The sequence below is a fragment of the Toxotes jaculatrix genome, chromosome 7 (assembly GCF_017976425.1).
Source record: "Toxotes jaculatrix isolate fToxJac2 chromosome 7, fToxJac2.pri, whole genome shotgun sequence".
Taxonomy (NCBI): Eukaryota; Metazoa; Chordata; class Actinopteri; family Toxotidae; genus Toxotes; species Toxotes jaculatrix.
The window spans coordinates 26387214-26408512 of record NC_054400.1 but is presented as its reverse complement, the minus strand read 5'-3'; the positions used below and the strand labels follow the sequence as shown (position 1 = coordinate 26408512).

The following is a 21299-nucleotide window of genomic DNA, read 5'->3' as shown; positions in this document are numbered from 1 at the left end:
CCTGGATGGACTCAAGAACATAACACTGTACTCAAGTTAAAGATCTAAGAAAAAAAGGTCAAAAAACATGAGACAGAACAGCTTGAAAACAAACCCCCAGGTTTGTCAGATTTATTTGAAAAAGAAAATGAAGGCAGAATAGTAGAGATACATCAACTGTTTGGATCTCAGCTGTAGCTTTGGTGAGTGAAATGTTAGAATAACGATGGACAAAAACAAAAATGAGACCAAGGTTATAATGAATTGCAATGTTCCTTCAATGTATATTGATTTTGAGATTTGATTCCAGGAGACGTTTTCATGTGTAGCTGGAACAGGAGCCGCACTGAAAGTAAACTGTAAATACAGTGTGCTTTCTAACAACCCTGGAAGTTTCCAAACTGTGTTCTGTGGGGTTTTTCCAGGATGAGCCCACCACGGGGATGGACCCAAAGGCTCGGAGATTCCTCTGGAATTTAATCCTGGACATAATCAAGACCGGACGCTCAGTGGTGCTGACATCACACAGGTGAGACATGCAGTGGGATTCAGCTAGAATACTTTCGCTGTCGTGGCTTATTTTCGCCACAGTTATGATTAATATATTATTTCATGCCGTCCTCTGCAGCATGGAGGAGTGTGAGGCGTTGTGCACCAGACTGGGCATCATGGTGAACGGCAGGTTTAAATGTCTGGGCAGCATCCAGCACCTGAAGAACAGGTCAGGAGGATAGAGATCCACCTTCCCTTTCTCATTTATAGATGTGATGTAATCTGCATCCTTTTAAATAGAGTTTGATTATTTGATTATTGACAGTCATTTTCTGGTAAATGGATAGATAGACTGCATTTAAGTGCTTTTTTGTTGTTCTAGGTCTTTTTATTGTAATTTGTAAAAACAAACAAGCACGCTCAAGATTCAAGAGCCTTTCATCAAAACACAATTATATTATTACGATAAGAAAGGATCTTTAGTTCATGCACATATTTTTCATTTGAAACCATTTCTACCATCTTCTTTGATGTAGTTCCTTTGTAATTTAAATGTGCTTTGCTGCATGGATTAAATTTTCCTTATCGTTTCTTTTTGATTATGGATGGATGGACATCCTGCAGAAATGTCGAACTAAAATATCAAAACAGAAATACTTACATTTTACTACATATATGTGTATGAATACTATACTGTATGTAATTCTCTTTTCATTTCAACAAAATTTCTGTTAGCATTCTACCATGTAATTCAGATTCTATATAAAAACCAAGAAGCATTACAATATTTCTTCATCTGTAAATTTAAAATCTTTGTTAATATTTAAACTTTCCGCTGCATCAACTCTCACAGCTCTGTTATATTTATAATTGGTCAGGACGCGGTTTCATAGTCTCAGGCTTACAGAGCCTGAATGGCCCTGGTCCCTGGTCTGAACCCAGTCGAGGACCTTCGTTAAATGTCAGTAATAAAATGGCCCTAAAACAGGGGTGGGCAAACTGTTCCACAAAGGGCCGTGTGGCTGCAGGTTTTTGTTCCAACTAAGCAGCAGCAGCACACCAGACTTGACTCATTTAATCAACTGATCTCAGTCTTCAGACAGTTGATTGGTCAAACTGTGTGCTCTTCATTGGTTGGAACAAAAACCTGCAGCCACACCGGCCCTTTGTGGAACAGTTTGCCCACCCCTGCCCTAAAACGTATGAGATACTGATCACCAACACAATCATTCACAGTGATCACAGTTTTACGGGTGAAGGTTAATCACAGTGAAAAACCTGATTATGTGTAGAACCCAGCCAGTCAATGTTTCATGTTCATTGCTGTAATAAAAATTTTAATCTGATTTTCTAGTAATCCAACACACATACACACAAATACACACACACACCCTGCAATTGCAAGGTTACCAGTCTGAATCCAGCTCTTGTCTTGGTCTGTGCATCCTCCTGTTCCTCTTTACTGCCTCCTGTGAATTTTCACACACTGTAACTCTGGTGCTTTAAAAACTATTTGTTCAATGTTATGCTAAACTTGTGCTACAGCTGTGTGCTGTTACCAATCTGAAAAGTCAAATTAAGTGTAAGGAAAAAAAAAAAAAAAAATTTCAGCAGTCATGTTTTTATGATCATGCTCCAGGTTCGGGGACGGTTACATGATCACAGTGAGGACCAAGAGCAGCTCCAATGTGAAGGAGGTGGTTCGATTCTTCAACAGAAACTTCCCTGAGGCCGTACTGAAGGTAGATCACTGCAGCCAGCACCTAGAGTGAAAAGATATTAGTCACAGATGTTTAGTTTCTATTGCAGGTTCTTTACATCTGTACACACTAAGTTACATACAACAGATCACAATTTGATGTCCTAAAGCAGCTATAATCAATCTATTCATTGAGTATTTAGTAATGTTAACAAACCATTAGAGGATCTTCACCAGCTCTGCAGGCCCCTCAGCTCTACAGATCCTTTTTAGCCTCTTTGCTCTCGTTGTTGTGGTTTTACAGCCCTCAGCTTCACTGTTTTGGTTTAGTCTCAGCACTTTCATCAGCCTTGTTTCCTGTTTTCAATGGAAAAACTCAGATAAACCCACTTCACTGCCTGCTCAGCCACCAAACAGCAGACAGACACAGTTAGAGACCAGCTGATAAACACAGTGGAGCATTTCACAGCTAAGGAGGTTTTTCTGAGGAGCTGGTGGAGACCAAAATAAAGCTAAAAGTAGATCAAATGTCAAATTTACATTCATGTGGATGTGTTATTAGGCAACTGTTTGCTAAGTTAGTAAGAACTTAAAATGTGATATGTCACTGTTATGTTTACTTTCATTTTTAATGTTTTAACAGGTATAAAGCTGAGGGCAACACCTTTTCCTGTAATTGAGGGGAGTACCAATAAACAGTGGCCGAGGGATTTCAGCTCCCTGCAGCTTCAGAGAACATGTGCTGCAAAGACACACAACACAACCAAATACAGAAACATACTGCAAGTAGCACAGATGACTACAGAAGTGTTTCTAGATTGGGTTGTGTGTATTTGCAGCACGTGTGTTGTCAAACGATGAAGATGTTTTCTTCATACCTCATAGCACTGTATTACTGCTGTCCCCCGACTGAAATGCAGCCAACCAAATGTTTAGACATGCCTCTAACCCTAAACCCCACCCTGTTTGATAAGGTCTTTGAAAGTCGTATTTCTGTGAGAACCTTTTCTACACAGTACGATGAGCAGTGTGAGGTTTGGTAAAGGCCCTGAAGAAATGATTCTCTCCCTCTTTTTGAGTTGCTTCAGACATGAAACCACCTGTTGTCATATTTGCAGGAGCGTCACCACACCAAGGTCCAGTACCAGCTGAAGTCGGCGTGGCTCTCTCTGGCTCAAGTCTTCAGTAAGATGGAGCAGGTGGTGGAGGTGCTGGGCATCGAGGACTACTCTGTCAGTCAGACCACTCTGGATAATGTGAGTCAGTGTGCAATGTTCTGGCTCAACTATATGCAGGAAAGATGGAAAGAATAAAATAAAGAACCTTCTTTTTCTGCCCAGGTGTTTGTCAACTTTGCCAAGAAGCAGAGCGACAACTTAGAGCAGCAGGAGGTGCTGCCCCCGGGTGGTGCACAGTCCCCCCTGCAGCACATCCTCAACCTGCTGAAGTCTCGGCCGGCCAACACCGAGCTCAATGCCCTGATCAGCGAGGCGCCAGAGGAGCTGGAGAGTGACGATGATGAAGGACTGATAAGCTTTGAAGAGGAAAGGGTGAGCGGATCACACTGGGTCCTGGCGGGACATAAGGACAGTTCTCATCCTCACTCTGTTCAGGAGTACCGTGGGCACAGCTGAGCTGGATTTGTGCTTAGGAGCTCAGAGTCTCACATTCAAACATGTATAAATACCTGGGTAATTACTGGTGGCCTCTCTTAAATGGGAGTTCTGATCTCTTTCAGAAAAAAAGACAAAGTACTTCAAAGTACCGGTGGAGATCTTGTTTAATGTGTTCAAAGTCTAAATGATTAAATTCCCAGTTAGCTCCAAAAAAAAGCACATTTACTCTGCTTATTCCTGAAAGTTTGCAGCTGAAAACATTTGATATATATAAAATATATATCTAAAAGTATACAATCACTGAAAGAAGTTGACATGGCAGCAAAAAAAACCTTTTGCCAGGCCACCCACCTCCCCAGCCCAGCCAACTTTCACACTTTACACTTCCTTCTGTAACACATTTTCTAATGTTTTTTGGTGTGTGTGTGTGTGTGTGTGTGTGTGTGTGTGTGTGTGTGTGTGTGTGTATGTGTATGTGTATGTGTATGTGTGTGTGTGTGTGTGTTTGGCAGGTGCAGCTCTCCTTCAACACAGACACTCTCTGTTGAAATGAGCCACTGACAGAGCAGAGAGATGAGAAAAGGAACAGAGAGGGAAAATCCAAACCCATCTGTCTGAGCTCTGGGACCTGGAAGGAGAGCAGAGCTGCTGACGTAGCCCTGAGGAGGACCAAAACTCTCTGCACCGTGGAACATGGGACCAGTAGTTCAGTATTTCAGCCTCAAATTCTTCATCCCAGGAGGAACTGAGGTGGTTTTGGTCAGGTCACGTGACATGCAGGTGGGGACACAGCAGCAGCGGTGCTTGTGTTTGGATTGAACACTCTATCCTGGAATGTTTCCATATTCATTTTTTTTTTTTGAGAATGTATCTCAGTAGACGGCCGATGGATACAGTAGGTTATAGCTGCCTTTGCTAGTGACTGAACATAATAATTGGTGATATGTAAAGAACCCAGTGTCTGACACCACAGGTTACTCTGAGCTGGTTGTACACGCTCCCTGCCAAAGGGGCCTCATGTAACCAGACTGGGCCCTTGTTGCTGTACCAAACTAGACCTGCCTTGAGAGCATGCTGTGATGAAGCTGATAGTGGTAATGTAATACAGTCTATTTTTCTGTGGCAAGAAGAATGATTTATTTTGGATATTGAAGCAGCTACGGACTGATGTGTGTGATTTATTTTGCAATAACAGAGGATTTAGTGAAAGTAACCAGGTGTGGACGTGTGTGTGAGCTGTGGGCCTTTTCTTTTAACTTAATGTCAGAGACACAGAAGAAATGTACATGGCATGGTTACTGTCCGGATGGTGCCTCCCTTCTAACAAATGGTTTTGACACTGTACAATTTGGTCTCTTTCTACTGAATGCTCTCTGTCGTGCTTTTAACATATCATTATGTTGTGGACTCAGCCAAGAAGATCCTCTATAAACCGGGCACAGTGTATAATAATAGTAACTCCATCTCCATTGAAGGTAATCGACATTCTAACAGTCTGACACTGAGGTGAACTCAATGATTGCACTACCATCACTGTGACACACTACAGAGAAACTCTCCGATCAGAATAATCTGTTGTTTTAACTCGGGTGCAGGTACATGTTTTATGATTTCAGACGATCTTGTAATTTTTTTATGGAATTCGAAGGATTCAAGATGTGCAGAAATATCCACCTTTACCAAAAAAAAAACATCGATGTTTCTCTGGCTTTATGTTGGCATGTGGTTTTATCTGCTCTCTCTCATGAGTTTTGTGGTAACTGAGTTGTAACCTGTCCTGTCAAAACAATTGCTGTTTCACTTCTTCTTTCACAGCTAAGTGCAGTCATATTTTTGGTGATTATTATGGCACTGGTGGGCTTTTTTTTTTTTTCCTTACTGCGGGGGTTATCATTAAACCAGAAAAACCAACTTGTAATTTCTTTCTTCTCTGAGAATGGAGGGAAGTTGGTTGCTGAAATATTTGAATTCATTCTATTATAACACACAGTCCAAACAAAAAGCTCAACACATTTAAGACCATAGCTCTGTGTTTGTTTGTTGAATCTCAGTGAGATAACACTGAGTTTCATTTGGATCTTTCACTGATCTAAATCAAAGCTTGGAACTGGTTTTCACTGAGGTGATAAAAAAGAAGAATCAGAGATCCGTTTAATTCATAAATGCATTAAGGAGTCAAACAATGAAGAGGTAAGTCATGTCACCAGCAACCACTGGCATTAGGTGCAATCATAGAAAAATAATATTTCAACTATTATTTGACTTTTTTCTATATTTAATACGGATGTGTGACTGTATTTTTTGGGGACGTAAAGAATCATCAGATTCTCATCTGCCATTAGCGTCGAAGCTCATGTATGATTAAACATGTTTTGCTTCTGAACTCTGCTTTGCTTTGCTTTGGATGGTTGTGCTTTTATTTTGCTGAGTGGAAAAGTTGCAGTGACCCTCCACTCAAAAGTGTATTTTACTTATTTTTACTTCTTTCTTTCTTCTCACTTGGATATTTGAGCTTCACCATGCAGAGAGGGGATCTGACCCTGCACATAACGTCTCGTCTGTTCACACCTAAACAACAGCTGACCTCGAGGAGTTTAGCTGATTCAGCCTGTGTTTCTGTACAGTGCTCTTTATTTTCCACTCAGTCAGAGATCATTTGTTGCAACTTATTCTTTATTTCATTTGCAGATTTTAATGTAAATAAAATTCAACCTATCATAAACATCACAGCATCACTCAGGAGGAAGGACTGAGAATAAGACACTCATCACACTGAGAAATATTTAAATACCATTAAAAAAAAAAATGTCACAAAGGTAGTCGAGCAGCTGATAAAAACAATATGCATCAACTTCATAATGTTGTGTTAATGGGTTAAAAAAACATTCTGTGTTGGTTGTGCAGCAGCAATGTGAGAACGTGGAGGACAAAACGGGTTTGTGTTGACCACAGGATCAGTCCTCATCTGCGTCATCAAAGGCCACGCCAGTCGCCTGCAGCTTTCTGCAAAAAAAAGGAAGAACAGCTGTTGCTTTCTATTCACCCGAGTGAATAATGAGGATTCTGTTAAAGGCTTAGGAGAGTTACACTGTACTTTTTAGTTCCTGGGTTGATGAGGGAAGCCCCTGGAAGTCGTCTCTTCACAGTCACTGATGGAGCAGAATTCAGCTGCTGCCGGGGCTCAAAGTCTGAGGGAAAAATATCATCTCAGTTACAAACACAGGCACTGAAAATTCTGGATTCTGAGTGGCTGGAAGCTGTGGATTAACTTTTAGTGAGCAGACATCTGTGTCGCTGGTGTTTGTTTGCTGTTCTGAATCAGTGTTCCAACATCAAACTGTAGGTACGGACAGCAGCGGGGGTTATTTGTGTACCCACCAACAACACACAAAAAAAGAGGATCGATAGCTTTTCAGTGGGAATCATGCAAATACAATTTTAAATGTGTGTCGTATCTGTGTGAAACTTGAAGAATGGAAGGAGGAAGGAAGAAGCTTAAAAAGAGGATCTAAACGATGTTAGCCACGGTGAAGATGGTAGCATCTGAGGGAAAGCTGCAGGGGAAGGAGAGAAGAACAGAGAGGAAATACAACCAGAACTGCACTGGAAATAAACAGATGTAAGAGAGAAAGACAGTACATAATACTGCATTTACATATATTTCTATTACTCTGTCAAACAACACGTCACAACACTCTGACCCAGCTGATGGAGGAAGAAGTTTATGTGGACTGTGCGGAGCAGAGGTTGTGCCGTGTGTGGAGACGAGCCAAACTATTTATTTGGTATCGCTCCACCTTCAGCACCAACTCCAGCTCCTTCCATCACCAAAGAGGTGACATTCAACGTCCCTAGTGTCAGACTATTTAGGCTCTCCTCTGTGTACATAGAGGAGAGCCTAATCCTAATTATAGACATTTGATAACAGCAGTACCAGAGTAAATATTATCAAATGTCAACACATTTGTTGTTCCATAGACTGTATATAAAGACTGACAATGCATCACCACTTTGTGCTGCCAAAATATAGGAAATACAGGAGCTGTGGTCTTGCTTTTAAGTATTCTGCAACCAGGTTCTGCACAGGAGAGTCAGGAGGCTGGGAGAAAGGTCCCCGTGGGAAACGCACCTCAACTTGACACTTGAGGAGTCACAGTGGAAAGATAAACCAGCGAGTAAAAGCTGACTGCAGCGTCTGTTTAAAATGCTGCCCGTGAATCACAAATGAAAACGTAAATGAATTACCATCTTCCTTCCCAAACCACCTGGATCTCTTTCCTCCTCGGGCCAATCTGATGTAGCTTTGAGGGATGTGTCCCTTTTTATATCGTCCAATAACTTATTAAAAACAAACTTGTCTGAAAAAGGAATACATCAGCATGATGAAAACCGCCTAAAGCCTCAGAAACTATCCTCTGCAAAAATTCATTTCACATTACAGCTTTAAAAACGTACCTGTGAGACGCTTTTGGTGATTTTTCACTGGACTGACAGGCAGGGGTGTAACTGAGGGGAACGACAAAACATAGTCAAGCACGGATTCCAAAGTGACAGTGGGTTTAAACTCTACATAAGCTCTGATTAGATCAAATCCAGCACTCTGTGTGAAACAACTGCAAAGCACATTTACCATCAGGCAGGCAGAGACTGTCAGCCATCCTGAACAGCAGCTCCTTCAGCTCCTCTGTAGCCTGTGGGCCTTCCAGCCTGGATAAGGTCACATGCAGGTCACCTGGACTGGAGCCCACCTGGAACTCCGCCCTGGTGTCATGGACCATAACAGACACATCCCCTCTATCACAGGCTGACCTGAGGGAAAGACGGAGGGATATTCAGCCTCGTTTACCTAAAGGTGGTTTCATGATCACTTTTTTTTAATCCATGTAGTTTCACAGACACACACTGACGTGGGAGCTACCTACTCAGTCTCCAAGTGCAAATAAAAGTTCTGCTGCTGGTACTGCCCTCCAAGAAATAATACATCTTACACAAAGAGGTTTTAAAAGAGTACAGATTGTAATCTTACCTGAGTTTTAGAATATAATCCTCTGTAGATTTCAAGGCAAACTTCTGTCTCTAAAACAAACAGGTGCAGTTAGGATCAGTGTCACAGCAGGTACAAAGTGAGAGTCAAGTGGGGGTCTGCAGGTGAAACTTACAAACTGGCTCAGTGTGTCCTCGGTGTATTCTGTGCTCCAAACATCAGTAGCATCTGTCAAACTACAGCAGATGATACAGCAAAAATGTAATTCATCGCATGGTCTGAAAAATAACATAAGGGTGAATAAACATCTTCTTGGATAAAGGAAAACCTCCTGGATGGACATCAGTTGGATTATTTACCATGTGTTACATGTGTTCATATTCTTTGCATTGAAGAAGATAATTCTTAACCAAACTGCGTTCTAATATTCGCCAATCTTGTGTTTTCTAGTTTACGGGTAAATATACATTACGGTGAGAATGCAATTGAAGAGTGCATTACTGAGTTTAGGGGTCATTCTTGAATTCCGCATAAACTTTAGACACTAAGCAACTCATTTGGAGATTAATTTCAGTCAATATCCTGGTGAAGAGTACAGTGGTGAGCACTATACCAGACAGATTTCTACAGTATATGGACATTTTATGCTGTTTGGTGGAACACTGATCTGCCGTCGTAGTAACAGGCTACCAATAATTCGTCTCAACGCTACGTCTTATTTTAAATTCATACACAAAAGTATTTTCTCTTATCAGCACCATAATGATATACTGACGGATTTTAAATGGAGATTGGCTTCGTGTTCTCTCCGTTCATCTGCAATTTTAACAAAACGTTTTACTCACGAAATAGAAAACACTCCGTTTTTTCTACGCGTATAGCAAATAAATTTAGACTGGCTCTTCTTATCCAACACAGTACAGTATGATGTTTGGTTCACATCCATGTTCTACAAACTAACAACTCAGGAAAGACAACAAGGAAAGCTCGTCTTCTTCTGTGACTGTTTGTTACGAGTCGCCTTCTTCTTCTTCTGCCTTGGTTTCTTAATGGCTGCAAATAAACGTGGTTCTTTACCGCCACCTACTGGACTCTGGCGTGTGGAACAGTAGATAGAAAAAAAGGAGAAAAAGAGAAATAAATTCTCTCTGCTACACTCTTTTCTTTTAAATAGTTCATTAACACACCGTGTACTTTCCACGAGGCCTTTCCCATCAGTCTCACTGGTGTAATATTATGCTTTGCTTCCTTTCAGTGCTGATATCAGCTCGCTTTTTTGTCCACTGTAACAGTTACAACTCCTGTTTTGCAGACTGAGCAGTGCATGACGATGATATTATGTGTTTGTCCCTCCACACACTGTGATGCTAGTTAGTGGTGCGGTGCTATGCAATGCCTCAGCCAAAAGTCCTGAATGACAGCCAAAAGCAGCTTTTGCTTTTGTTTAGTTATTTGCACTTTTTTAATTTTCCTTATTGATTTTATTTTTCACAAACAATTGCGTGTAATGCAAGCAATTTTTTGTTACATTTTTATAGTGTTGATATTGTTATTTTGTTATATTGTTGTATTTATATACTGTTAATGTTTCTGAACAAAAGACTGAACAAAAATCTTAACTGAAAAAGTACATTTTAGATTTTTTAATTTAAAATACATGATCTGTGATATAATGGTCTGGCTCAATTATCACTGGCCAATCATTAGCCAATCAGAGATGACGACCCACCTGGTTGTTAGAGGGGTGGGACTTAAAAGGGGCAGGTGGAGGCCGCGAGCACGCTAGAAACAGGTGGATATGGAGACGCTGGTTGGGAGCTCATTCAAATGTGTGAAATACTGTTGTTCATCAGGTGAAGACCCGGGACTTTGAGTCAAAGTGTAACCTGATAAAAACCGGGCGCCGAGCCGTGTGTTGGAGCTGGTTTCAGCTCGTAGTTCAGCTAAACCACGGTACCACTGTGACCACCACACAGTGCACCGAGTCCGCCATTACCGCGCCGGTTTGGAGGAGAGGAGAGCGCGTGTGCGCGGAACACAGACTTCCGAGTTTCAGAGTGAGTATGGAGACAGAGTGAGCACACTGAGGCAAACCGACCAGGTGTATCAGACCAGGTGTATCAGCCCGTGAATCTCTGTGTTTCAGGTGCTGCAACAGAGGCCTTTCCACCGCGTGAGCCACAGACGCCAATTTTTGCTCGCGCTCGCGCACACAGCCTCAGTGCGCGTCTGCAGCGCACCGCTCACCATGGACAGACGGCTTGGAAACGGACCATCTACGAAAAGTGAGTACACACAACATTTCAGTTCACGATTTCAGACGAGCCCCAACGAGCGCGCCAACTACATGGTTCCGAAAACAGTCACAGTTTATGGTGCCCTCTGAGGTTATGTTTTAAGATGGAGCTCACCTGGTTCTGTAGGAAATGTTCCTTCAGTCTAGGTGGTTTTAACATATTTAAATTCTGGACTGTGATGTGGTTCATGTGGTCAGGGGCGCCGCCAGGGGGGGAAAGGTTAGGACGATTCTAAGGGCCCAGCACTGACAGGGGCCCTGGGCTGAGGGCTGAGGGGCTAATAATATTATCTTAATAATTTTTCCCTGTTTAAGCTTTTTAAATAAAATATTAAATTTCGTCTGTTAGAATAAGCACATTGAACATGGTTTTCGTTTTCTATAACATTTTCCTTGAATTCTTTATCATGTCATTTACCCCCCTCTCTTATTAAAGAATGGTACAGTCTGACTCGAGCAGAGCGGGACTGTCAAATGCGTATGCTGGACTCAGAGAGTGATCAGCTGTTCTGAGCGTTAGCGCTGCTGCAGGAGTAGGTGAAGTATGAAGTCAGGTTACCAGAAAAGAAAGGAGAGGCAGGAGAAGGCTGAGAGGGAGAAAAAGGGCAGACAGCTGCTGACACAGTTTTTCCCAAAGAAAGGTAGGCTATTAGCAGGTATTAGTCGTCATTCACCATGGTGTTTACAATATGCTATAGAATGATAGACCTACAGATTTCGTATTAAAGCGGTTGGATTAGCCCATCAAGAGAACAGTTTACAGTGCCATTTTATTTAAATTCTCTACCTTTATTGCCACGGTAGATAAGATGAATGTACAAAAGTGGATAAATATGTGTGATAAACTAGGCTGCTAGGCTAATATACAAGATAAATCATTACATTATGCTGGTGCTACTGCTAACTAGTTTCATAACTAATGAAGTGCCCTCAACATGCACAGATTCAGCCTCAGAGGGACACCTGCCCTCACCCTCAAGCGCAGTTGAAGGAGAGGAAGGTGAGCAATACAATCCATAGATAAAGGCTTTGGAATTTTTTGATATTGTTTTGTAGGTATCAACCTTGAATGTCTGAACATTTGCTGTGCACTTTTTAATAAATGAGTGTTGCATAAAAGAAAGCAAAAACACTCAGTGGATTTCTTGCAGTTCATAGCCTATAGCCTAGTTATTTATTAAGGCATACATTTCATCATATATGCTACAATAAGTCCAGAAATGTAGGAAACAGAGTAAATAATTTTTAGGTTTTTGTGTATCTGTTGTAAATCCATACTGATACAGTGATGCATGCAAGTTGTTTCAACATGTGAACATTTAGAATGGACTCCATACAAAATAACTTTACAATACGTAGTTGCAATATCTTAAAGTCTAATTCTGACAATGGTGCATTTAAAATAAGGCCATTTAATGATGTTAACACGATCACCTAAACAGATTTTTGCAAAAAAGGAGGGCCCAAAATTCTAATCTTTCATGGGGCCCAAGAGTTCTGGTGGCGCCCCTGCATGTGGTAAAGGCAAAGGCCGAATATTACACGCGGGACAGCGCAGCCGCACAGAGATAATTAGGCCTCAGCGGCCTCCTCAGTTCACCTCCCACGTGCTCAGGTTATTAGAGGTATGTGCAGACAGACCTGTAAGTCCGCAGAGTTGGACAGAGACACAGTTTTTACCCACACAAACCTTTATTAGTAATATTAGAGTCCAGAACTGCAGGCCACGTGCGCGCGGACTGTGGCTGTCTCGAGCTCACCTGCTCCTTTGGCTCACAGGTGCAGCAGCGGCCTGGGTGAAGGTGAACCTGAGGGTGGTGGTTCGCTCTGAGTAATACCATCATCAGTTTGATCAGTGTTGATGTTCTGTTTTACACATTGAGCAGAATTTATTTAATCAATAAACAATAGTTAACGATTGTGAAACTCAGTGCTCAGTGAAGAGAACATGCTGCCGATCTCTACACCACCTGCAGTCAGTCTGAAAATCTTCGTCTTTCAGCTGCACCACAGTCATCCTCACTCAAACATTAGAGTCTGATCAATAACTGTGACAGGAATGTTCCATCGGCTCGATCACAGCAGGAGAAATGATTATTCGCTGACCTGTGTGAGGGGTGTGTGTATAAAGCTTCACACAGATGGATTTATATAGTGAACTGATGTCCACAGAGTGTGAGTGTTGGACAGGATCAGTCCACCCCATGTCTTCACAGGTGAACTGGCTCTGATCTGCAGACTCAGACTGAGCTGTTTCTTCTTCTTCTTCTTCTTCTTCTTCTTCTTTCAGGTCCACCAACAGATCAGCATGAGAATAAATCAACGAATAGTAAGTTAAGTTTTTATTCTCACCCCGCTGGGGTGTGTTTGATCGGCCGCCGTGCCGACTTGTCTCTCTTTGCAGCGTACACAGACAGACACACGGCCGCCGTGCCGACCTGTCTCTCTCTCTTAGCCTGTCATTATGCAAGCAAAACTAAATTTTGTAGAGATTCCTGTCTTAAAGGCACACAAATAACACAAAAAATTAAAAAAAAGAACACTTATGAAAAATATAAAAAATATAAACACAAAGTAAAGTAATAAAGTGCAGCTTAGTGCCAGTCCCAGTGTATGGAATGCTGTCGGTGTTGGATTGTCTTCTGTTTTGTTGTCAGCAGGGTGATGTGTCTGGGGGTGAGTGTGTGTGTGTGTGAAAAGTAGGTCTGTCACGATAACAAATTTAGCTGGGCGATAAATTGTCCCAGCGATGAACAATAATATTTCTTTTTTGAGACCATTTTCAACTAATATAATGATAATGGCATAATAATGCTAGTACACCCTTTCAAAAATCAATAAATTTTTAATTCTAAAGAATATTTAATACTGTAATATTTAACCACTGGAAGAGATTTTAAATATCCAAAATAAATAAACAAAATGTATTATGAAGTCTCTGTAAAGTGCACCATTTTGCACTTCCCTGTTTGTATTTTGTTTGTCGATTAAATGCCCCAGTGATTGTGGACTGTTGGGAAGATGGAGACGGCTCACCTGTTGTAGTTTTTGCATGTGTGAGGGTCCTGTAGGGGGATGGGTGTGAGATCTTTCACTGCGGGGGTCTATTGCTTTTACAGCTTAGGGAAATAAACTGTCTCTTAGTCTGTGTTTGTTTTAATATACTTCTTTCCTGATGGAAGTGGTACAAACAGTGCGTTGCCCGGGTGGGATCTGTCACAATGTGGCAGTATTAACTTAGTCCAGATCTGGTAGATGACAGTTTTGATGGCCCCCTGCCATCATCAACTTGGATTAGCTTTGAGGTGTTTGATTGACCACTGTGCCACCTGTCTCTCTCTCACACACACGGCCGCCGTGCCATGATTATTTATGTCCGCCCATGTATCCCCTCTCTCTCTCGCGCGCGCTCCCTTGCGCTCTCTCGCGCGCTCCCATGCGCTCTCTCGCACGCTCTCTTGCGCTCTCTATGTGTTTGTTGATTTTTACCACATTGGATCATCTGGAGTGTCTACACAGTGTATGAGACTTTTATTTTTTTGATGCTGGTTTTGTCTGGCCGCCGTGCCATAACTTTTCCTCCGACAATTCGTTCCTGTCCATCTAATATGGCTGCCATCGGTAGTGGGGCTGTCTCTCTCTAATATGCCTCATGTGGGTTGATTTGGGGCCCTGTGTTGCCCCCCCCCCCCTCCACATTAGCTTTATTGACAGATTAGAAACCTAAACACAAAATTTATAATGATAAAAATCAGCAGTTATATCACATAATAAAAGGCTTTAAATAGGGCAATGCTTTAAATAATCAGGCATTTTGATAAGTCAGACCCTCCTTTCAATTTTTATTTTGGATAGTTAATCTTAGGTTAAGGACCTATGGCATGCGTTATCTTTCATTGTGTCCTCAACTAAAGTAAGACAACAATATGTGTGTTCTAGATGCTGTAATAAATAAATAAATAAATAAATATATATATATATATATATATATATATATATATATATATATATATATATATATATATATATATATATATATTTCAATTCTCTTCACATGTGGTTCCCTGTAAATTCTTTTCATCTGTTGATTAAACTTCTTATTCCCTGGGGATGACTTCTCTAACATCATCATAACTGATTATGAGGACTAAGACTTTGATAATGACTTGCCTGTATTTTTGACTGGTTACTGGTGATTGGTTCACATGGACTTATTGATAGAACATTGCTGTTCTTATCTGGTGAATTTGTTGTAAATGTCTTTCTGGTGTTGGATTTCTCAAGCAGTTATTCAGCCCATGGATGATGTTTTGTCAGTGCATTTAAGGGGAGACTGGAGTAGGACCTTTCTGGCTTGAAGTAGGTGTGGTGAGGAAAAGTTTCGTGATTCTTATATTTTTTTTTTGACGTTGGCACATAGGGAGGCCTCTTGGCAGGCGAATTTTTATGGAGTTGGACACTCCATAATTTCTGCTTGAATGATTATATATCTGTCCTAGTTCCATTATGAGTGAACTGAGGCCTTAGTCTTTGGCTGAACTTTCAGTGATGTCGTTACTCTTTTTATCCATGTTATTTACTTTTACATTGTCTGTTGCACACATCGCTCCCAATATGTCAGTTTTCTGTCCTTTTCCATATACTTGTCATGTTATTTCAGTTTGACTTTACATATTTATGTGTATTTTTTCCTTTACTTTTCATATTTCTCTTAAACTTGTTTTTTTTTTTAAATTTACTTTACACTTTAGACTTTTCTGTCTGTTCAACTCATAGATCACCTGTTGTGGGGTTATTTGCATCAGGTTTAATTGTAGATGGGTTCGTACTTTTTTTTTCTTCTTTTTTTTATTGCGTGGTGGACAGGGTAAGGGAAGGAAGCCTGGCAGAGAGACGACTCAGATAGCTCAGACCACTGTAAACCCACCCACTTTGGGTATATTTGCTTCATTTTCTAGTGGTGGTGATAATGAACGCAGTGACCACTGTGATAACCTAATAGATGTGCCAAGTTTACCAGGTTGAACAATAATAATTCATTTGCTCCTACTGAGCTACGTGCTATTGACATACTTGAAATGAGACTTGTCATGGGCTGAATTGCAGAGAAGGTCTTAAGCATAACAGGCTTTCTCTTGAAGTAGAAATTCTAATTTTTATAATCAAATGGGAACAGAGTGACAGCCATTTCAGAAGGCAAACCTGAAAAGATCTTTACAGATGGTAGAAAAATCTTTCACTGTGTTTTAAAAACCATGTTAATGACACTAGAGGGGAAGACACAGTTAAGGCCTCGTGCCAGTGCTTGAAGGAACAGAGTGAGGAAGACATGTTGAGTTTGGACAGACCATAAGTTCTGCTTAAATGATTGTGTAGTTGCTGTAGCTCGATTATGAGTGAACTGAACCTTATTCTGTGGCTGAACTTCTAGTAATGGTGTTACTCTCTTTATCCATGTTATTTACTTTTACATTGTCTGTTGCACACATTGCTCCCTTGTTGTCAGCTGATGCTGTCAGTTTTCTATCCTTTAGCTTTTGTTCATGTGTTTTATTCCTTGCAAAGCCTGTAAAACATTCACACGGCAACTAAATGCACATAATCAGTATTTTTTAAAAATATTTTTATGAACTTATTCCTTGCCTGTCACTGTGAGTCTCAAAGTGTCACAGTATAACCAGTGCCTATATCTCAGATAATGGGAGGCACTTCGACAGCTTTGTAGCAAGGTTAAACAGAACAATAGTCAAACTTTACTAACCAAATCACTTTCTCATATTATTTGCAAGAAACACGAGTTTATCAACTTGATCGGGATCAAGTGCGGCTCTTTTTTTGTTTACAATATTTCCTGCTGACGAGAACACGCGCTCTGAGCACACAGATGTTCCTGGCACGCACAGATATTTACGAGCCAGCTTGGAGAGTTTCGGGTACCTGCTGCACCCTATGTCTCTCCACCAAAGCAGGGGGTTGCCGTCTACAGAAAGAGACGTCTCCTTCAAAATACCTCCACACGCCGCTTCTCATGTGTGTTGGCGTCGTGATTGTCCGCCCAGGGCGGCTTTCCTCGTTACAATCCATTTAGCAAATATCAAGTTAGCTTAATGTTCCTAACCTTTACCGCTGAGAGGCTGCAGGTCAAGAGGGGCCCAATGATAGGTCAATAATATAGTAGCGCCCTCTGCTGGAATACAATGAAAACTACTTCAAATGGTCTGACGGGTTGAGGGAGATGACAGCCTGCAGTCGAATGGGGAAATTACAGTTCTTTTTCAGTTCTTTTCTTTTCATAGTTATCCTTTTTCTTAAATTGTTTTATTATTGTGAATTTATTCAACTTTGTTACTTGGATGAAGAAAACCTTGTGCTCTTTAGTGTTTGATCATTTGGGGTTTTTTTGTTATTTTCTTACTTTACATTTGAACTTTTCTGTCTCTGAGCCCAAGACATGGAGCTGTCAACCTGTTGATATGATTAGTCTGCAAAAGGTGTAAAGTGCAGTAGGACACAACGGTGTCCTCTCGGATTGTCTCCATGTACATCAGGACATTGGACTTGCTAATTACTGCTGAGCCTCTGTGGAAGAGTTTGCAAAGATCACAAGACCACGGCAGAACATGCTGAAGAGGAGTTCCACAGACAATACACAACTGGAATGTGATGAAGTTTTGAGTTAATGGACTGATTGATCGATGAGTTCAGACACTCCCAGCAGACTTTCCACCCTGCAGGGATGGATGCACTGGACTGTTCCACAACAGTCTGTGAAAGCAGCAGACACCAGAGTCAGGGGACATTAGTCAGAGGAAATGAGAGAGCGGCAACCAAAGGTAAGATCTGAGGTCATGTTGAAGGTTTGCTTTAGTGTGTTTGCATTTTACTTATTACTAATGATTGTTTTTGTTTTTATCCTCAGTTCTAGTCATATGTCCAACCTTAAGGAAGGCTGGAAGGGGAATGTTGTGGCCTGACCTGTTCCACCAAGCCCTGGACACCGCCTGCATCTCCGGAGCTCACCTCTGAAGGACTGTTGCAGCCCACATCACACAAGTCTGCAAGCTGCTCTTCAAACTACAGGACACAACCAGGAAGTGAGGCTGCTGCATCTAGGAGTTTGGTGGGGTCATTTTCTGCATAGTGAAGCTCAAGTGCGGATTTATTACAGATTGTTACCATTTATTAACTCTGTTGTTGGAACTGAAGTTTTACCAGCTCTTCACTTGTGATTCCTCAAGAGGAGACTCTCTCAGGAAAGTGCAACCGAAACACAGCTGGATCTACGATATTGGCTTTCTCAAGTGGTTTTTCAGTTCATAGATCATGTTATGAATGAATTGTCCAGCTGTGTTTTTGTTAGATTCAGAAACAAACACAATTTTCTTTGTATGTGTGTCAGATTCAGAGAAACATTATTCATCTCTAGAGGAAAATTCTTTAATTATAATCAAACTTCCAATAGATAATTCGGTATAGTATACAGAACAGTTGGAAGACAGAAGTAAGAAAGAAACATTTTTTAGATAAATTTCAATTAAAAATAACAAATAGAATAAAAAAACTACAATACCATTAGCCCATTAGATATACCGCAATGTCAGAAAAAATAAAAACATGCCTTCATATTTATATTTACATATGTACATCATAGGTCTACTCTTTATAGAAGTGATTACTGTTGAGATAAAGTGTGAGCAATGAGACTGGTGATGAATTGATTGAAAACGCCTTTCTCATGTTGGCTTTCTCAAGCAGTTATTCAGCCCATGGATGATGTTTTATCAATGCATTTCAAATCTGTATTGGCTGCTGAGATACATTTGTCATCACATTTTTTTGATATTGAGTAAAATCATTGTTAGGTTAGTAAGTTGCTAAGTTCTCCATCATTAAATGGTGGAGCAGTGACCACTGTGAAAACCTAATAGATGTGTCACGTTTATCAGTTTAAACAATAAAGATTTATTTGCTCCTACTGAGCTACGTGCTATTGACATACTTGAAATGAGACATTGTCATGGGCTGAATTGAAGAGAAAGTCTTAAGCATAACAGGCTTTGTCTTGAAGTAGAACTGCTAATCTTTATAAACAAATGTGAACAGAGTGACAGCCATTTCAGAAGGCAAACCTGAAAAGATCTTTACAGATGGTAGAGAAACCTTTCACTATGTTTTAAAAACCATGTTAATGACACTAGAGAGGATGACACAGTTAAAGTCTCGCTCCAGTGCTTGAAGGGGCAGAGTGAGGAAGACATGTTTGTTTGGACAGACCAGAAATTCTGTTTAAATCATTCTGTAGCTACTGTAGTTCCATTATGAGTGAACTGAGGCCTTATTCTGTGGCTGAACTTCCAGTGATGTGTTCACTGTTATGTTATGTTGTGTTATTCTTTATCCATGTTATTTACTTTTACATTGTCTGTTGCACACATTGCTCCCAAATTGTCAGTTTTCTGTCCTTTAGCACCTTTTCCATATACTTGTCATGTTATTTATTTTAGTTTGACTTTACATATCTTCGTTTTTTTTTCTTTTATTTTCATAGTTATCCTTTTTCTTAAATTGTTTTATTATTGTGCATTTGATTTATTTTCTTACCTTACATTTGGACTTTTCTGTCTCTGAGCACAACACATGGAGCTGTCAACCTGTTGATATGATTAGTCTGCAAAAGGTGTAAAGTGCATTAGAAGACAATAGTGTCCTCTCAGACTGTCTCCATGTACGTCAGGACATTGGACTTGCTAATTACTGCTGAGCCTCTGTGGAAGAGTTTTCAAAAATCACAAGACCACGGCAGAACATGCTGAAGAGGAGTTCCACAGGCAATACACAACTGGAATGTGATGAAGTTTTGAGTTAATGGACTGATTGATCGATGAGTTCAGAGACTCCCAGCGGACTTTCCACCCTGCAGGGATGGATGCACTGGACTGCTCCACAACAGTCTGTGAAGGTAGCAGACACCAGAGTCAGGGGACAGTAGTCAGAGGAAGTGAGAGAGCAGCAACCAAAGGTAAGATCTGAGGTCATGTTGAAGGTTTGCTTTAGTCTGTTTGCATTTTACTTATTACTAATGATTTTTTTTCCCCACAGTTCCAGTCATATGTCCAACCTTAAGGAAGGCTGGAAGGGGAATGTTGTGGCCTGACTTACTCCATCAAGCCCTGGACACCGCCTAGATCTCCGGAGATCACCTCTGAAGGACTGTTGCAGCCCACATCACACAAGTCTTCAAGCTGCTCTTCAAACTACAGGACACAACCAGGAAGTGAGTCTGCTGCATCTAGGAGGTGGATTGGCTCATTTTCTGCATAGTGAAGCTCAAGTGCTGATATAATACAGATTGTGACCATTTATTAACTCTGTTGTTGGAACTGAAGTTTTACCAGCTCTTCACTTGTGATGCCTCAAGAGGAGACGCTCTCAGGAAAGTGCAACCGAAACACAGCTGGATCTGTGATGTTGGCTTTCTCAAGTGGTTTTTCAGCTCAGAGAGCACGTGTTATGAATGAATTGTCCAGCTGTGTTTTTGTTTTTTCGTTAGATTCAGAAGCAAACAATCTTCTTTGTATGTGTGTCAGATTCAGAGAAACTTTATTAATATCTGGAGGGAAATTCTTTAGTTATAATCAAACTTCCAATAGATAATTCAGCGTAGGATACAGAAGTAAGAAAGAAATATTTTTTGGATAAAATTCAATTAAAAATAACAAATAGAATAAAAAAACTACAATACCCACCCCTTAGAATAAACATATACCCCAATGTCAGAAAAAATAAAAACATGTCTTCATATTTATATTTGCATATGTACATAATAGATCTACTGTTTAAATAAGTGATTACTGTTGAGGTAAAAAGCCAGAGTGTGAGCAAGGAGACTGATGACTGGTTTAAATGGAATTATTGATAGAACATTGCTGTTCTGATCTGATGAATTGATTGTAAATGTCTTTCTCATGTTGGCTTTCTCAAGCAGTTATTCAGCCCATGGATGATGTTTTATCAATGCATTTCAAATCTGTATCGGCTGCTGAGATACATTTGTCCTCACATTTTTTGATATTGAGTAAAAGCACTGTTAGGTTAGTAAGTTGCTAAGTTCTCCATCATTAAATGGTGGAGGTACAGGAGCAGGTCTGATGTAGATGGATTGGGGATCCTCCAAAGTAAGAGTTGATTTTTACTAGTATTCAGCCTGTGTCCTGAGCATAGTTGCACTGCTGT

The 21299-nt window shown here is 40.7% G+C and overlaps 2 protein-coding genes across 5 annotated transcripts in view; one reads left to right on the top strand and one right to left on the bottom strand.

Annotated features, from left to right (window-relative positions):
* abca2 (ATP-binding cassette, sub-family A (ABC1), member 2) overlaps window positions 1-6163 on the top strand; it is an 88170-nt gene extending 82007 nt beyond the window's left edge. For all 3 annotated transcript variants that reach the window (XM_041041775.1, XM_041041774.1, XM_041041773.1), the window contains 6 exons: window positions 405-508; window positions 608-700; window positions 2111-2213; window positions 3289-3426; window positions 3511-3720; window positions 4299-6163. In XM_041041775.1, the coding sequence (XP_040897709.1) occupies window positions 405-508; window positions 608-700; window positions 2111-2213; window positions 3289-3426; window positions 3511-3720; window positions 4299-4334 (684 nt within the window). In that variant the 3' untranslated portion in view covers window positions 4335-6163. The remainder of the gene's footprint in view (window positions 1-404; window positions 509-607; window positions 701-2110; window positions 2214-3288; window positions 3427-3510; window positions 3721-4298) is intronic.
* Window positions 6164-6453: 290 nt separating this feature from the next.
* On the bottom strand, window positions 6454-9785 carry paxx (PAXX non-homologous end joining factor). 2 transcript variants are annotated; one of them, XM_041041461.1, is made up of 7 exons: window positions 9616-9785; window positions 8946-9048; window positions 8813-8862; window positions 8417-8595; window positions 8242-8292; window positions 6881-6974; window positions 6454-6789 (listed from the first exon to the last, which is right to left on the bottom strand). In XM_041041461.1, exons 1-7 carry the CDS (start codon window positions 9714-9716, stop codon window positions 6741-6743), a joined length of 627 nt encoding a protein of 208 aa, XP_040897395.1. In that variant the 5' UTR covers window positions 9717-9785; the 3' UTR covers window positions 6454-6740. The 2 variants fall into 2 exon arrangements, with proteins under 2 accessions (XP_040897395.1, XP_040897396.1); XM_041041462.1 differs by having other exon boundaries at window positions 8946-9006.
* Window positions 9786-21299: the final 11514 nt, after the last annotated feature.